The following is a 17436-nucleotide window of genomic DNA, read 5'->3' as shown; positions in this document are numbered from 1 at the left end:
GCAGTGTGGTTAGAACTGTACTAGGAGGATGACTATAGTGTGTGATTGGGGAGTTTACAGGAGAGATAATACCCCACTACCTCCTCCATTTACCTCTATCTACTGAGCCTCTCCTACCCCACACCTATTCTGCTTGGCAGTCTCCTACTTACACTCCAAAATCTAGCACAATTTTCTCCTCATCTGGTAATTCTCCCTGACCCCTACCACCAGAGTAATTATCAAACCTTCCCATGTCCCCTTAGTGCTACTTTCTTACTTGTCACATAATTGAGATAGTACTGTAATTACCATTTATGACATTAACATGAGATGGTGATGATGGCTCTACTGAGGGCCTACTATGCTCCAAACACCATGTGAAGCACTTTGCAGAGAATCAGGGTATCAAACTCTAAAGCTTGTGTTTTAATCACTAGGCCACATTGCCCTCCTGTCTTCTCCATGGAAGGCAGAGACTGTGGTGTATTCACTCCTATCTCTCTGATGCCTAATAGTGCCTGCCATACAAGCAGGATGAATGGATAAATAGTATGGTGCACGTTTCTAAAGATTCCTATCCACTGGTCATTCAAACACTAACCTATGTTCTGCTGTGAAGAGATTTTACAGATGTAATTTGAAGTCCCAAATCAGTTGACTTTAAGGTACAGAGATTTTCTCCAAGTGGGCCTGACCCCAACAAATGAGCCCTTTAGAAACGAAGAAGGGCACATGATGTGATGAGCACTGGGTGTTATACTCAACTGATGAATTGTTGAACACTGAATCTGAAACTAATCATGTACTATGTATTGGCTGATAAAATTTAAATTAAAAAAAAATAAGAAACAGAGTTTTCTCTAGTGAGTGGAAGTCAGAGAGGTTCAAGGAAAGAGTTTGCCACACTATTATTGGCTTGAAGATGGAGGAGACATGTGATGCAGAACACAGGCAACCTCTAGAAGCTGAAAGCAGCTCCTGGCTGACAGCCAGTAAGGAGAAAATGCCCTTGGTCCCATGACCACAGGGAGGTGACTCCTGCAAACAACCAGTAAGCTTGAATAACCAAGCTCTAGATGAGAATGACAGCCCCAGTCAACACCCTGATTTCAGCCTGGTAAGAGCCTTAGCAGAATCTAGATACTCTTGATCCAGACTATTGATCTACAGAACTATGAGACAATGAGCGCTGTTAGAAGCTGCTAAGTTTGTGGTGATTTGTTATCCAGTGACAGAAAACAAATACAAAGAGGTTTCCAATTCTGTGGAGATGCTGGTGGTCAGACTACTTTCTGTAGCTTCTAAACGTTCCACTGAGCTTTACAAGAAATGAGTGTTGGTTGTGAGAACATGGGTGGAAGAAGTCTGTGCCCATCTAGAAATCAATCAGAATCTGGCAAGGGAAGTAATAATGTTCTACAGTGGGTAGAGTGCTGGCCTAGAAATAGGAAGCCCTGGTTCCTAAGCCCAGATTTGCCAGCGCCTCACTCTGTGACCCTGGATGAGTCACCTTGTCTCATAACTGTAGATCTTCCATTTGCAAGATGGGGCTAGTCATTCCTCTCCCTCCATTTCACAGGACTGCAAAGATCAAATAAGATAAACAGTCCAACAAGCCATAGAAGTTGTGACCAATTCTGGATTTCTCAATCACATAGGTACTTTGGGGAAGAGTTGTGCCAAGTTACAAGACTAATAAAATTCAGGTGACTAGGCATCCCTCCAAGGGCCAGATCAAAGCTGTTCCTTCCCTACTAAGGAATTTATCCTATAGCTCCCAACCAGAATAATTCTCACAAGAATAATGCCTCATGTTTCAATAGCACTTCTCAAAGGGCTTTTGCCACTACCATTTTAATTCCAATAGCTTGTATCAATTGAAGGAAAAGAATCAACTAAGCCTAGTACTAAAAGTTTTGGTTTCTCACCATGACATAAGGTTAATCTCACCCATTCATTACACAGAGAAGACAACTAAGGCCCAGCTGGGCAGGCAACTTGCCAAGGTTATGGGGCTGGTCAGTGAAAGAGCAAAGACCCTCATTCCCAGTCATGGCCTCTGTTAATTCCAGTTCCCTACCTGTGGTAATGCAGAGTTCTTGGATAGAGGGTCCAGCTTTGCCTGTACCAGGTATGAACAGAAGACGGGTGTAGCCTTACACTCAAGTTCCTACCGTGTGGATCACATGCAAATGAAGCATTGAAATCATGTCATTTTGAGGAGCCTCTTCCCCTGACCCTCTAGTTATTCCACAGATGACACTTATTGACTATTAAACAATAGACTCCTTCTTTGGTGTCTTTATTAAGTAAGTGGGCATGTGGGGAATAGTATGTAGGATAAGCTGCTCTCAACACCTAGCAGATAAATACTGATTAAAGGATAACAGAGAATAAGGAGCTTTGGGCTTGGAACTTTCTTGGGAGGGCTTTGAGTTTCCCTAGATGATCCCCAACTTGGGATACCTTAGCTAGGTCTCTTGGTTGAGTCACGTTGGAAAAGGAGGTAGCTATCCTAAATACTTGGTTTGGGGTTATGACTCCAGGCATCCTGGGCTATATACAAGTTTAGATTCTCCTGGCCCTAAAAAATATGCCCAGTCTCTAGAATCCAGTGTGAATAGAACTGACAGGTTATGAGAGAAGTGACATTCATGCATTCACTTGTTATTGAGGCCCACTCTGCTCAGTGCTATAAGATTCTTTACTTTTGTGGAGCTTATGATCTAGGGGAACAACAGACCGTCAACAGTCACACAAACTGAGATCAGATTTCAACTGCAATGTGAGCTACATGGTAAGTCTGAATGCTAAAAATGTACTGAGTAGAGTGAGGTCTGAAGGATGAACAGGGCTGATGCAATGATCAGGGGGAATGATGGCATGTGACAAGGGTGTGAGCCTTTTGAGTAGGAAGGACGAAACAAAGCCCAATGTGACCAGAGTACAGAAAGCATATTGTGGAGACACTAGAGAGCAGTGCAGGGACCAGATCCCATACGGCCTTGAGGATCACCAATAGGTTTGAATTTTATTCCAAGTGTAAAGGGGTTTCATGGATTTTACACAAAGAAGCAACATGATATAATTAATGTTTTTATAACAATCACTCCGGGTGATTAGGCAAAGGAATGAGAGGACAAGGAGCTACATTGAGGGAAGTCTATTTTAGATGCTACTGTGGTCACACAGACTTGGGAAAAGAGCAGCATCTTCATCACAACACTGCTATTTACCACCTCCTAAGGCAAAAAGAGCACTGTTATCAGTTATCAGAAGACTGGGGTGATTTTGAGTACAAATGTATACAAGTCTTGGGACATGGGAAGAATAGTTTTGCCTTTATAGGTCTCATTTTTTTTGACTGCCCAATGGAAGCCATGCCGCTTGGTCTACCTACTTACAATTTTAAATCACAGAAACTCAGAGATGGAAAAGATGGGAGGAGTATGAGAGAAGGCTGGCTCCTTGTGATGTCTGATCCTTCCTCTAAGTAGACTTATGTCCCTAGCACTTTGTACCCAGGGGGACTAAGAGTGAGCACCAAACACAGCATCTCTGTAAATGTTCTACTACTTGAACATCTTCAGAAATGGAGAAACTCACTCTCACCCTCAGGACAGCCAACTCATTGTTGTACCACCCTACCAATCAAATACCCACTTCTTTGTTTTTAGTGTTTGTTTTCCTGAAACTTCTGCCAAATACTCCCAAATCAGGTTTCCTGGTACCAGCCTCATGTCAATCCTTCAGCAAACACCTCTCTCTTCTGGTCTCCTCTTCCTGTAGCTACTCTTCACATAACACAGCTCTGCTCCACTCTCCCAGTCTCCTTCCTTTGAACAAATTTCCTTTTATTTCCCTTTTAATGTGAAGCATCTAAGACATTATTTTCCATAGAGCAAGTAATAACAAATATTTGTTGAATTTTTTGAAGTGATTACTGCCTGCGTAGAATGAAAAGGAGCCTCTAAGAAATGGAAACAAAGTGGAACACACAGGAACATGGTAATAACACAGGAAAGGTTGACCAGAAGGTTGAGAACAGTGTGGAATAATCAAGCAAGCTAGCAGGCCTGGGTTCTGTTCCTAGGTCAGTGTTATCTGAGACTCGAGGTTCTTTATCTGTAAAACTTACGGGGTGGATCGGTGATTTCTTTCTTTGGTTGTTAAGTATAAGGTTTCAGTTGAGCACTGTCACCTACTGAAGGCTCTGAGCTTGAGGCTATCAAGGCACACATTAGAAAGGATGTAAAGTTACAGTAGCTGCAGGATAACACTTCCTTAACAAAGTGAGCCAGATGGAAAGAGAAACAATGCAAATAACTTTATCACTATGTGATTTGGTATAATCCAATGCCCTATATGTCAACCACATCGAATCACCCCGTATGACATTGACATCATTTTGTAATATCTTTGGGAAAATGTTCTAGAATTGTCACTCTCCTAGCCAAATCTGAAAGATCCCAGTAGAACTCTTGACTGGTCCTATTTCTCTTCATTGTTGGGCATAAGAGGAAGATCAGACTCTAAGAAGATCAGGATCAATTTCTTACCTCCTTTATCACTGTCACAGTTTCCACTTTGATCCAGTACAAAATATTCTTTGTCTTTTATTTCAGCCAAACTCTTTCTCTGTGGTAGAAGGGAGCACTGTGCCTACCCTCAACAGTGACATTCCCCCAAAGTGGCTAGAGTACAGCTGTTCTCATTCTGTCTCCAATCCATTCCCCCTTCCCTTCCTTCTAGTCCATCATTTTTATGATCTTTGATGACCAAAAGAACAATAATGAGAAGGCAATCTGGAAACATTTCTGAACATGATCAAATGTGTGCATCATGTGTTTAAATGCATTTGCACTCATGTATGTGTGCACAAACATTTGGTGTGTATGTAACTGCATTTAAAAGGATATTTGTACATGTGTGTGATTTTGTGGACAAGTGTTGACATATCTGTCTTTGTTGGCACAGGTATTGGAGTATACGCTTGTGTGAAAGTAGTGTGAATATATGCCTGTGGGGTTTTATCACCCCTGAAGAATAGCAACCCCATAGGTCTTTATCTGTTTTAAGGAGCAAAATGCCAGAGAATCTCTCTGACATGAATTCTCACATCTAGCTGACAGAGGAGAAGGGTGCAATAGGGTTTGACAGCTCTGCTGACAGGGCTTAGGCTGGCCCTTGGCCCTTCCCCATAGCCTTCTGCGATTGATGTCTATGCTTCTGACACCTCTTCCCTTTGGCCTGCAGGTCCCTGTCTGGCCGCATCGTTGGTGGTGTCTGGTGGTTCTTCACCTTGATCATCATCTCCTCATACACAGCCAACCTGGCTGCCTTCCTGACCGTGGAGAGGATGGTGTCTCCCATCGAGAGTGCTGAGGACCTAGCGAAGCAGACGGAAATCGCTTATGGGACCCTGGAAGCAGGGTCCACTAAGGAGTTCTTCAGGGTAGGAACATCCCTTGTCCTAAGGCACCTTCATAAGAGGGGATCCTCATTAAGGAGCATGTGATTATAGGCAAGCAGGGTAACTTCTTAACTCAGTACAAGTCACGGAAACCCAGGGTTTTTCTCAGCTTTCTACAAATCCCAGAGAAATCTACATTTCTGTATTTGTGATAACTTCAAAGCTCTTTCATTGTACCAGACCCCTTACATATATGCCAGACTGTGCCAAGTTCTCTGAGGGCTGCAAAGGATATGACATGCAGTTCCTTCCCTGCTCCCACACATACTTGCAATCTAATCAGCAATTGATTAGGATCAGCTTAGGGACAAGGTCCAGAACTTTGCCATGTATGTCCTCCTCTTAAAGACTTGATGAATAAGGAGATGATATATGGGAAACAATTACTGGAACAGGTGGTCTGTTTAACAGTGCCAGGAGAGAGAAAATGTGAAGTGAGAGTGGAGGTGTGGAGACATCATGTGACTGGAGGCAGCAAGTGAAGGCAGAGGAGCAGAGAGCTTAGGAGCCTAGGATCAGCCAGACCTAGGGCCAGAACCTTGCTCCATCCTTGTTCTCTGGCCTGTAGCCTGGTTGACATCATTTCCTCTTCCATATCATCTGGAGAATAATATCTACCTCAAGGAGTCATTATAAGATTAAAAGAGATGAGGCATCTAAGACACAAGGCTCTGTTTCCCATTAGGGCTTTGGGGTATAGGCATTTGGGAGCCATTTTGATGGAGGGGTAGGGCTTTGCAGCCACAAACTTTAGAAAAACATTTCTAGGCATCATGAAACTAGGGCAGACCTGGGTTGGCTCATTACATTCCAGGCAAGGGGGACAACTTGAACAAATGCCCCAAAGCAGAAAAACCTGTAGTTCCCTGGACATTAGACATGTTCATCCTAAAAGCTGAACAAAATAGCACATGGAATTACCATGTTTTGATGAAAGAAAAAATAATAAACAATCGCTACCACTTACCTAGCACTTACTATGAATCAGGCCCTGTTCTAGCACACCCTGCACGAATTATCTCATTTAGTCCTCTCAGAGAGACTAGTTAGAAATTTGTTGTCCCCATTTCATATATGAAACTCAGAGAAGTAAGAGTAATTGCCTAAGGTCACACAGCTAATAAGTAGTAGAAGGAGAATAGACAGCAAGCTTCTACCTTGTTTCAGGCAAGGGCTGGGATCCTGTGCAGTACCTACCAGGTTCTTGCTGCAACTTCATGGAGCAAACCCCTGGCCCAGGGTAAACCTACAGAGTGATGTGCTCAGTTTCTTGATCATGGGTTCTGTGTTCTGTATAAGAAGCGGGAAAGGGACCAAAGTCTTAACAATCACTGATCCAGTCTCCAAGGCTAAAATCATCCACTTTCCATATACGGGAGCAAGAAGGTAACTTGGAGGTCACATGGTCGGTCTGTCATTTTAGAGAGTGATGTGACTTGCTTAAGCTTATTCAACCAGCTAATGGAAAAACCTCCTAAAATCTCATCATAATTCCCTAGAATTTTTAGCCTGCAACCAAAATGTGAAGGAGATGTCTGATATTTGTCCATATGGCCAGTCCTATGCCCCAGGCCTAGGACTAGGACTAAAGTTGGGGAACAGCCAATTCACTTACCCACTACATGCCATGCTCTCATCCCCAATTTCTGAACACATCACCATCCCCAAATCACTCTCCCATCCATGGTCTCATTTATGTTCCACCCATGACCTATGGCAAAACAGGGCTTATGTGTCCATTTTGTGGACAAGAAACTGGAATTCAGAGAATCATAATGCAGGTGTCCAGGATGAACACAAAATCTGTTTCCTCATCTCAGCCCAAGCGTTCTTACCAATGACCCACACTGTCCTAATGAGGTGGCATCAGTAACTGATTTTTTAAAAAGATTACTCAGGCTACTAGGTGGGCCCATGGACAAACCAACCTAACCTTTTCCTTTGGTAGTTGGGGAAACTGAGGCCCAGAGAAGAAAATGGGCATTTGCTAGCTACTCAGAGGCACGGCTAGTACTTATGACTTGAAAGTTCTCTGTTAGTAACTATGTCAATTGACATACTTCTATTTCTTGTCCAGAGCACACTGTTAGGCATCTAGAAACAAGATAATGTATATTCTGTAAGCTCTGTTCACTCACCAGGCCTACTGTGTTGGTGACAACAGGTTATAGTTCATGTGCTAACTCTGATTAATCATCACTGTTTGCCTAGAGTTTGATGTTGAAAGGGGACTCTGGGGGCACATCTGCACACAGTGTGAAAGAATTCCTTGACCAATATCAGCATCTGTCACATAGGAAGGGAAACTGGTCTCGAGCCAGCCATGTATTGGGCATTCTTTTTTTTTTTTTGTACTGGGCATTCTTATCCTAAAGTAAAACCCAAAGAAAGGGCGTAATTATTAGCAGTAATTGCACCACTTATGGAATACCTACTATGTGCCCAACACTGGGTCATGCATTTTACCTTTGTTGTCTTATTATCTCCAGGCAATACTGTGCAGTGGTTGCTATCATCATCATTGTCAGGATAGGAGCACTGAGGGTCAGAAATGTTACTTGCCCAAGGTCCCCCAGCTAGTAAGATCTAAAGCCTAAAACAAGGGAGGCAGTTCGTTGCAGTGAAAAGGCAAGGGTGTGCAATCAGGAGCCCTGGGTTTTACTCCTGCCTCTGCCCTGACATTGGAGAGTTCACTGCCACACTGTGGGCCTCAGTTTCTTTACGTGTAAAAAGTAAGCACTGACAAGAGATGCCTGCCTGAGCCCCTCCAACTCCGTGACTTTGACCTTGAGAATTTTCCCACCAGGACTTTGGTGGGTGGGGAGACAAGGATCACCCACCACCCCCATGAGGCAGAAGGAGGGAATGGTGAGACAAGCATTCTTCTATCCCAGTCTCTGAAAAAGAAGTCTAGCTTCTTGTCCTCACGGCAGCCCAGAGCTTTTCGGCAGCCCCAGCCCCAAGTCACTTAATCCTCCATCGACAGTTTAATTAAGATGTGTGAAGGGCTGTGAGAGCTGCAGATGATAGGAGAGATCCAAGAACAAATACCCCAAGTATGCTTCCGATCTTTCCTGCCACTCATGCTGCCTTCGCATCCCTGGAGATGAGATTTTCCTGATAGCCTGCTCTGAGCGGCTATAAGCACAGCCCTGGCGTTTGGGGCACTGGGGTGAGGCTGAGAGGACATATTAATTTTCTGCATACTGCTGCCCAGAGGGCTCTTCAGCTCTGCCTGTCAGCAGCCCTGCTCCCTGCCGTGGCCATCCTGTCAGGTCAAATTGCATCTTGCCATTGCCCTGCTGGGTGTTTTGTTGGGTTTCTGCCTAGAAGATCATCTGCAAATCTAGTCGCAGCTCAATTTATACATTTCTCTGTTTCTGTGAGAGAATATGATATACACTGAAGATGCTCTGATTGGTTCTGGGTATTTCCTCCCCTGACTGTGAAATTCTCCCTCCCTTTTCTTCTTTCTTCTTCTTCCTCATGCGGACATTGTTGTTTGAATGATGTATCTTCATGTAAAGAATCAGGTCTTTCAAGCCCACAAGAGACTCAAAGGTCCCCATGCCCCAACTCCTCATGAAACAGATGGGGAAAGACTAGAACCCAGGCTACTCACTCGCAGTCCAGTGGCCTTTCAAGATGGTCAACCATGCTGTAAAGCACATCGTCTCATTGATCTAATTACAGACCCCACCAAATGCCTCCCTGAAATTCTCAGTAATTATTTCCATTAACTTTCCCTTGAGACCAGAATTTTTCTAGGCCCAAATATCTCTATAGATCAGTTGGCTCATACAACAATGTCCAGCCATATTTTGCCAACATCTGATGTTGATATCAAGGAAATAAACTCGATATTTGTATGCAAAGAAAAATGGCACCTTGTGGATATGGTCATTTTATACTAAACAAATCTGTAACCTGTGTATTAACCACAAATTGCATGACTCTAGCGCTATCTTTAAAAAAAAAAAAATAGCCCCTTGTATGTGTTTAACACTTGTCCATTTACAAAGCCAGATTCCACTACCCCTAAAATGCATCTGCCCTTTGGGGAAAGGATGCTCTTTAGAAAGAGCATGTTAGATGAGAGGGATGACTTGTGGTTCTGGGTTGTGGGCCTTGACTAAGGGCCTACAGTGTTGAAGGATAAACTCTGTGAAGGACTCACAGAAAGAAAGATGCCCCCCTCCTTCAGATAGCATCCACATACTTGAGACCTATGCACAGCAAGGGTGCCCCCCCATCTCAGCAGTCTAGCCTGACGGTCCAGTGAGGACCAGCACAGTGTGTCCTAGAGAGATACCAGCCCTTACAAGTGGGAGCAGCAGAGGCCGTACAGATCAGAATCACCTGGGGAACTTGTGAAGAAGACTTTTTCTGGGCTCCAGTCCAGACTGCTGAGTCACAATCTCTAGGTCGAGGTTCGGAGGAGGGGCATGTTAATATTTACAATTTCTGCACATGACTCCGGTGCCCACGAGAGCTTGTGAACTACTGTCCTTGAAACTGAAGTGGCCTCAGAATACATGGGATTTGTTCTGGTCTGTGAAATGACTAGTAGCATGTGGACAGAAGAAGCGTGTCCAGTGAAGTAAACAGTCTAGGCAAAGTGCCAAAGAAGGGAAGGTTCAAAATGAGTTCAGGAAGAAGGGAGGAAAACAGTTTGGCTAGATTTAGAGGCTTTTGAAATGTAAACAGGCTACAGTATTAGGTCTCAAGTTATTAGCTTTATCAGACCACAGTTTACATTCTGAGGGCTGTCTTGTAATAGGACTCATGATCCAGAAATTCCTCTGTGTTGTCCTCCGATAATGAAACCAGATTCCACTGATACTCGCTCTCCAGTTCTGGGCAGCATAAACATGGCCTTCTTGAACAATAGATAGGTTCTGTAATGTCTTTAGAAGCTAGACAGGGTCCCGTTTCTCCACTCTTCCCATACAGAAGGAGAGTCTAATTCAGCAGTAATTAAAAGATTCTGAGCTATTCTATTCATTCTGTATTTGCAAGATATTTGTGCTTTGGAACCTACTGATACTAATTAGAGCCTCTTATTTTGCAATCACTCATAATTTGTTTCTTCCTGAGCTAATCTCGCTCATGAATGTGTGATCGAGCTACACTCAGTGCTTCGTCAGTGTGTGTGCCGACCTCAATTCCAAGCGCAGCCAGCACTTAATTCCAGCTTTGTTCTTGTCCCCTGCCAGAGGTCTAAAATTGCCGTGTTTGAGAAGATGTGGACATATATGAAGTCAGCGGAGCCATCAGTTTTTGTGAGGACCACAGAAGAGGGAATGATCCGAGTGAGGAAATCCAAAGGCAAATACGCCTACCTTCTGGAATCCACCATGAATGAGTACATTGAGCAGCGGAAACCCTGTGACACCATGAAGGTGGGAGGTAACTTGGATTCCAAAGGCTATGGCATTGCGACGCCCAAGGGGTCCGCCCTGAGGTAAGTAGCCAAGATTTGCTTCCTTGGTACTCCCTCTCCCCTCCCTACCTCAGGAATGAAGCTGCTGTGTCTGCCACATGGCTCCAGTGCCGCAAGGCAAGCTGTCAAGGGGGCTCTTCATGGACACCTGTGGGCCTGGAAGATTCCAGTCACCCAAGATCTTCAGCCCTGAGGTTGGAAATTGACCTGGGGGCCTCAGCTTGCTATGACTGTCGCTGCCCATGTGTTCCTCCCCACACCTCGCCTTACCCCTCTAAGTGTGTTAAACATCAATGAAACTTGTGTTTGTGTCATGTGATCTATAACACACCATCCTTCACCAAACACTCCCATATCCAACTAGGCCATGAACAGAGTTCTCCAGCAACCTGGATTCTTTGAGAGAAGGTGGTTTGTAATGTTTGTCTCAAAAGAAACTTAAACACATTGTCCAAATGAAAGATCAAGTAGTTTGAGTCCTAAAGGCTCTGGCTGTGGCGATCAAAATAATATCAAAGGAACGGCATTACCTATTCTTTGCCAGATACTGATTTCTTTCTTTTTTTTTTTTTTAAGATGTTATTTATTTATTTATTTATCTGAGAGAGAATCTCAAGCAGATTCTGCCTTGAGCATGGAGCCTGATACGGGGACTCAGTCTCATGACCCTGAAATCATGACCTGAGCTAAAACCAAGAGTTAGATGCTTAATGGACTGAGCCACCCAAGTGCCCCTCAGATACTGATTTCTTTAGCAAGAAACAGGCAGTTCAGTAAAGAAGCAAAGTGGATTTTACTCTCACATAAAGAAACTCTGATATTCATTCCAAACAGCTAAGGTAGGTCAAAAGACATAGATTTAATTCTTGGATTTACTACTCACTATCTTACCAAAGGTAAGGCATATCATCTCCCTAACCTTCAGTTTTCTCATCTGTAAAGAGAGTTTACTCATCCCAGCCCTTCCTAGATCCAGGATAATTGTGAGTCCACATGGGATAATCTATATAGAAGGTAATTGAAAACACCATTGTATGAAGTAACCTCTGAGACATTATGTCAATTTACAGAGGGACTAAATCATTTTAGGGAAGGATAATGTTCAAGGAAAAGTTGAAACATGTTTTAAAAGGTTGCAAAAGGATGGAGAGGGGTTCCTAACCCATCCTGACATCGAGGACCACCTCTGCCTCCACATCTTTCATTAATTTCAGTAATATTGAGCCTGCAAGGTTCTGGGCACTAGGCTCAGACCTGGAGCTACAATTTTGAACAAAACAGACATAGTTTCTCTCCCTATGAAACTATATTCTTGCAGGGAAAATAGTCAACAGGTGATTATTGTTTGATGGTTCATGACAACAATGACAGTTTCTGTGATCACTGAGAAAAGGGGACCTAGAGGACACCTACTTCCAGTAATATAGCAGAACAAAACTCCCACTACAAAACCTAGATATGCAGGATAAAGTTAGAACAAATTGCCTTTTAAGTGGAAGTTAGGAAATCCCCAGGCCAAAATAGGAAAAGTACATCAAAACCAGAGTGAAACACATAAACTAACTATTCAGGGGCTTCCCTAAGCAAGGCAAAGTCATAAATTATATGACAGTCTACATGAAAAAGAATCAAAAGTATATCTAAAGACATAAAAGTAATGAAAAACATTTTTTAAAAAGAAAGACACTATCATAAGGGACCAGACATATTTAGAAAAATACCACTTAGAATTTAGAGAAGTAATAAAATCTCAATGGGAGGGTTAAACAACAAATTGTCAAAGTGGAAGAGAAAATTATTACACTGGGGAAAACAATGTAGATAATTTCCCAGAACATCACACAGAGAGATAAAAAGATAAAAACCATGACAAAGAGGTTAAGAGAACTGAAAGAGAAAAATAAAATCCCAGGTACATCTTCTGTGAGTCCCAGAGACAAGAAAGTATAGAGTAGAGGCAGTATTTAAAGGGAACTTTCCAGTATTTATGGAAAACATTAAAAGTCATGTGTCCCAAGCAGATGAAAATCAGCAGCTGATTCACTTGAAACTGCAGAACTATAAAGACAAAGAAGATTTCAAACATACTTAAAGATAATGGGTCTAATCTGGTGTGCAGGATGGGTGGGACGTGGCCAAGAAGGCTTTTCCAAGAAGGCTTATTCTCAAGCTGAGCTATGGATTAACAAGATTGGATTAAAAAGAGTTAATAACGTAATGTGAGGGGAGTAAAAGAGACAAGCAGTCCAGGCAGAGGGAATAGCATGTGCAAAGACTCTAAGGTAAGGATTCATGGTACAGTTGATCAACTAAAAGAAGCCAAGTGCTCTTGGAACATAGGTAATAAAAAGGAAAAAAGTTAAGTTGAAATTGGAGAATGACACAGAGGAGGATTTTATAAAGAATTTTTGTCCTTATTTGAAGAGTAATGAAAATACATTAGAGAATTTTTTTTTTTTTGGCCTGGCATTTCAGACTACATTGGAGAATTTTAAATAATTGTCTGAAAATTAGGAAATAAAGGTATCTGGAGGAGTATGGTCATAACAGAATATATCTAATGAAGGGAAACCAAGTGGACTAGTATTTATCAACCACGGATTTTTGCCTGTAACAACTTAAAAGAGTCTCTGTACAAGTTTAGACAAAGTTCAAAGGGGATCCAGAGGAGACTGTTTGGCGAGGAAGAGACTTTTATCTCAGAAACTTATACAACACTACCCTAGAAAAGCCCAGAGTAGAGAATGAGCTCTTACAGGTCTCAGAACATCAATGATACAGTATTACGATTTAATGAAGGCTTTATGAGTCAAGGATATTATTTGATCTAAATACTTGGATATAAAGTTAGGAAGACAAGGCACAGAGAGGTGACATGATTTGTCTAATCAATAGAGTATTTCTGCCACCACATCCCATATACAGGTGCCTAGAACAAGGTGACACACTCAGAAAATATTAGATGTTTGAGTGACATGAACCTAAAGCACAGGTCATCTCACATGCAAATGACTTTCCACTATAATAAAATCTACCATTGAGTGAATGCCTATTCCATGCTACATGATATGGTATATGCATTATCTTATTTAAATTTCATACCTATGAAGTACCATTATCCCCACTTCACAGATAGGGAAACAGAGGCATAGATTTAAGTTACCTGACTAGGTTGACACAACTAATAAGAAAGTAGCCAGATTTCAAGCTCAGATAGCCTGATTCCAGAGCCCATGCCTGTGACTTACTCTAATACTTCACTGGGCTTTATCACTGATAGCATCATTAAAGGCAGAAGACTGGACTTATGTCAGGTTCCCGGTACCTATTCTCATGGGTCAAGCAATAGCCAATAACTCAAAAAAAGCTAAAAAGCAGATGTTTGAAACCCAGAGCATCCACTCATTACTGTGAAGACGAAAGGTGATAGTGATGGTCATTTTAATGTGCCAAATACCACTTCTTTGAGCAGTAACACTGCTTTAATGGGTTTTACATGCTCAAAGATTCTTTGGGGATAAATGTTGAAAATAATTCAACTCTGTAATAAAGAAAACCCTAATTCTGTTGTTTACATCTCTATAAGACAACTATTTATTGATTCTGAGAAAGGAAAAGAGAAATGAAAAGGAATGTATTCCAGATATAGATCACTGATGGTGAATATCCAAGTCAAAAATACCCAAATGTACATGGGTACCCCGTGTACCCAGCTAGCTCTCTCCCAGTGCTCCATTTTCTCCAGTGGCAACTTCTGTGAGAGCCATGGGGTTTCCTGACTCAAAACCAGAAGAGTAATGTTCATCCTAACAGGACAGTGAGTTTCTGACCTAGGAAAATCCCTTTTGCCTCTATGGGATTCTCCCTCTCATCTCTGTATTAAAAAGAATCATCCTAGCAACCAATAGTGCAGAAGTTCCATGAAACAGAGAATTGCAAAATGGTTATAGAAAATGAGAGCACATGCACGTACACACACACAAACTCCAGCCAGAGTTCCATCGTATCTTGGCCTCATATGCCCCAAAGGGTGCCATTTCCCCAAGGCATGGTCAAATACCAAAGAGTCATGGCAACCCAAATGCCACACAGACCTGTGTGCCTGTTCCAGAACTCTTCAATCCACTGATTTGATCCCAAGAATGCATTCTACATGACAGAGGTGGAGAGTGAGGAACCAGTAAGAGGCAGTATCTGCTTACTTACTGTTTCCTCTGGTCCCCATTTAAAAGGGGTTTATCTGTGTTCAAGATAATATGGCAGCAGAAATCAATTTTAATACAGATTATTTAGAATTACAGCAAATACTTTTTAAAACACTGTTCAGCCATTCTCAAAGCTGGAGTTCTGCAGAAGCCTTTACAGAAAGGTGCTTCAGCACACTACAGGCACTGTCACAAACTACTTCCCTTCTGCCCTATAAAGTGGGGCTTCCACAGCCCTCACAGGCAGATGTGCTCCGGGTTCAGCACCTGTGCCTACATCAAAAGGACTTCCCCGGCAGCCTTTCTCCATCACTTACTCTCCATAAAGCCAGACCTCACCATACCTACAGGGATTCAGCCCCTTCCAGCCTGCCTGGAAAAAAGCTCCAAGTTCCTCCAAGGCAGATCACCCAGCTCTGCCTCGGAAGGTCAGAGAACTGATAGCTGAGGTCCAACTGTTCCTCTACAACTTGCCAAGTCTACTTGGCAGAAGCCAGGCCAGAGTCCCTACAGAGTGTTAAAAGGCTGTGTTAGTGACAGAATGGTGTTTTTGTCTCTTCTGCTCTAGAAACAAATACTGTGATTGAAACGAACTGGTTCGATGCTTGATTTTCCATTTGGACAGGTGGTGTTTCTTTGAAACAGATGCTGTTTGTTGGCTGTCACTGCATGTTTGGGGTTGGGTAAGGGGCTGAATTATGTTTCCAAAGCCCTTAGGTTATGGATAAAGACCTGCTCAGCCAATGCCAGTCACTAGGGAAAGGCAATTGGTAAATCACCTAATTATGATCTATTGGGCCCTTTTATTGTCAACTAAATGTATTTGCTGGTCCAAACTGAAGTCTCTTTTCTTTATTATGATGAACACTCCCTTCAGTTAGAGACAATGTGTTCAAATTTCCTCAATAAGGGGGCATGGCCCATGTTTTATCAACCCAAGAAGGAAGCCACACCAGATGGGCCTAAGTTAAAATCACAACTAATGATTCTTCTTCACAAGCCATTTACCAGGAATTTGATGGATTTGCTGAGTTATACCCTAATCAGGACATTGGTCAAAGTCTGGTTTTTAACTTTGACCATGGTTACTATGGAGTCTTTTCTGGTCTCCGTGATTGTGACGTTTGTCTTTTGTCATGTGTCTTGTCCATGCCAGATGTATGGGCCAGGGGGATGGGAGATCCCTCCTACAGCTCAGTGAATTATGGGTGGGCACCCAGAAGGGTCTGAGACCTGGTTCCTGGGCTTTCCAATTCAGCTTCACAGATCCCTTTCTCAACATCTCATCCACACAAGGCCCTGTGCACACGCTTCAGGGAATAGCAGTGAGAGAGATTCAGTCCCAGCCCCTAAATTATACATAACCCTGTACAGCTTATGAGCAGAATTACACAGAGTCTGTCATTCTACCCAGTGCCATAAGAGTCAGTGACACCCCAAAACGAAGACAGTCAACATCTGAATGGAAGGATCTGCAAAGGATTTGTGGCAGAGGTAACATTTAACTTAGGACCTGAACAAATTGTGATAATGAGAAGTGGGGATCGAGTACTCCAGATGGAGGGGATAAAATGAGCAGAGGTGAGAAAACATAGGGCTTACTTTAGGAACAAGACAGGGTTCACTGTAACTACAGAATGCATTAATAAGTAGGAGCAACTGGTTGTGGTCATACTGTGAAGGATTTCAAATGTCTCTGTATTTTTTATTCAATGTCAGTAGGGGCCACTGAGGCCATTGATGTAGAGAGATCCTGGACCAAACAGGCTCCCAAAGATTATCCTGGTGGTGGTTTGCAATGTGAATCAGAGAGAGGATCATAGCCAGAGACGTCATTTAGAAAGCTGTTGTAGTCATTCTGATAAGAGGGAATGAATGTAGTCACAGATCGTAACGGGTTGGAGACAAATGGAAGCCATGGTAGACTCTATGTTCTTCACCAGACATAACTTCTAGTTGGAGGCTTGGCAGTCTCTACTTTCTGAGACTTCTGCGCTCTTTAAGGCCTGACCGGGTACAAACTGATTCTGGCAAGGACAGAAAGGGGGCAGATATGGGGTTTATCTCCCACACAAACTTATTGCCACCTCCTCGTCTTCACTTCTGGGGTGCCTTGAAGGTTCAGAAAGGCATTGCTGGGAGGGCTGCAGCAGAATGGTGGAGGTTCCCAATCACCGATCTCTGTCCCTACTGCACTGACTCTTTTCCTGTATCTGGTGTTTTTGTAGTCATTTTTCTTTGTTTGTTTCTTTTAAAGTAAGCTCCATGCCTAGCCTACTGGGCCCTGAGATCGAGACCTGAGCTGAGATTAACAGTCAGACGTTCAACCGACT

At 42.8% G+C, this 17436-nt stretch overlaps 1 protein-coding gene across 5 annotated transcripts in view; it reads left to right on the top strand.

Moving 5' to 3' along the window:
• Positions 1–17436, top strand: part of GRIA1 (glutamate ionotropic receptor AMPA type subunit 1) — a gene marked incomplete at both ends in the record, with an annotated part of 310204 nt that overhangs the window by 260691 nt on the left and 32077 nt on the right. For all 5 annotated transcript variants that reach the window (XM_080804641.1, XM_080804640.1, XM_080804644.1 and 2 more), the window contains 2 exons: positions 5239–5437; positions 10672–10919. In XM_080804641.1, coding sequence (XP_080660767.1) covers positions 5239–5437; positions 10672–10919 — 447 coding nt within the window. The remainder of the gene's footprint in view (positions 1–5238; positions 5438–10671; positions 10920–17436) is intronic.

The sequence above is a fragment of the Martes martes genome (assembly GCF_963455335.1).
Source record: "Martes martes genome assembly, chromosome: 5".
NCBI lineage: Eukaryota > Metazoa > Chordata > Mammalia > Carnivora > Mustelidae > Martes > Martes martes.
Note: the sequence above shows the minus strand (reverse complement) of the source record. Positions and strands in the feature narration are given on the sequence as shown.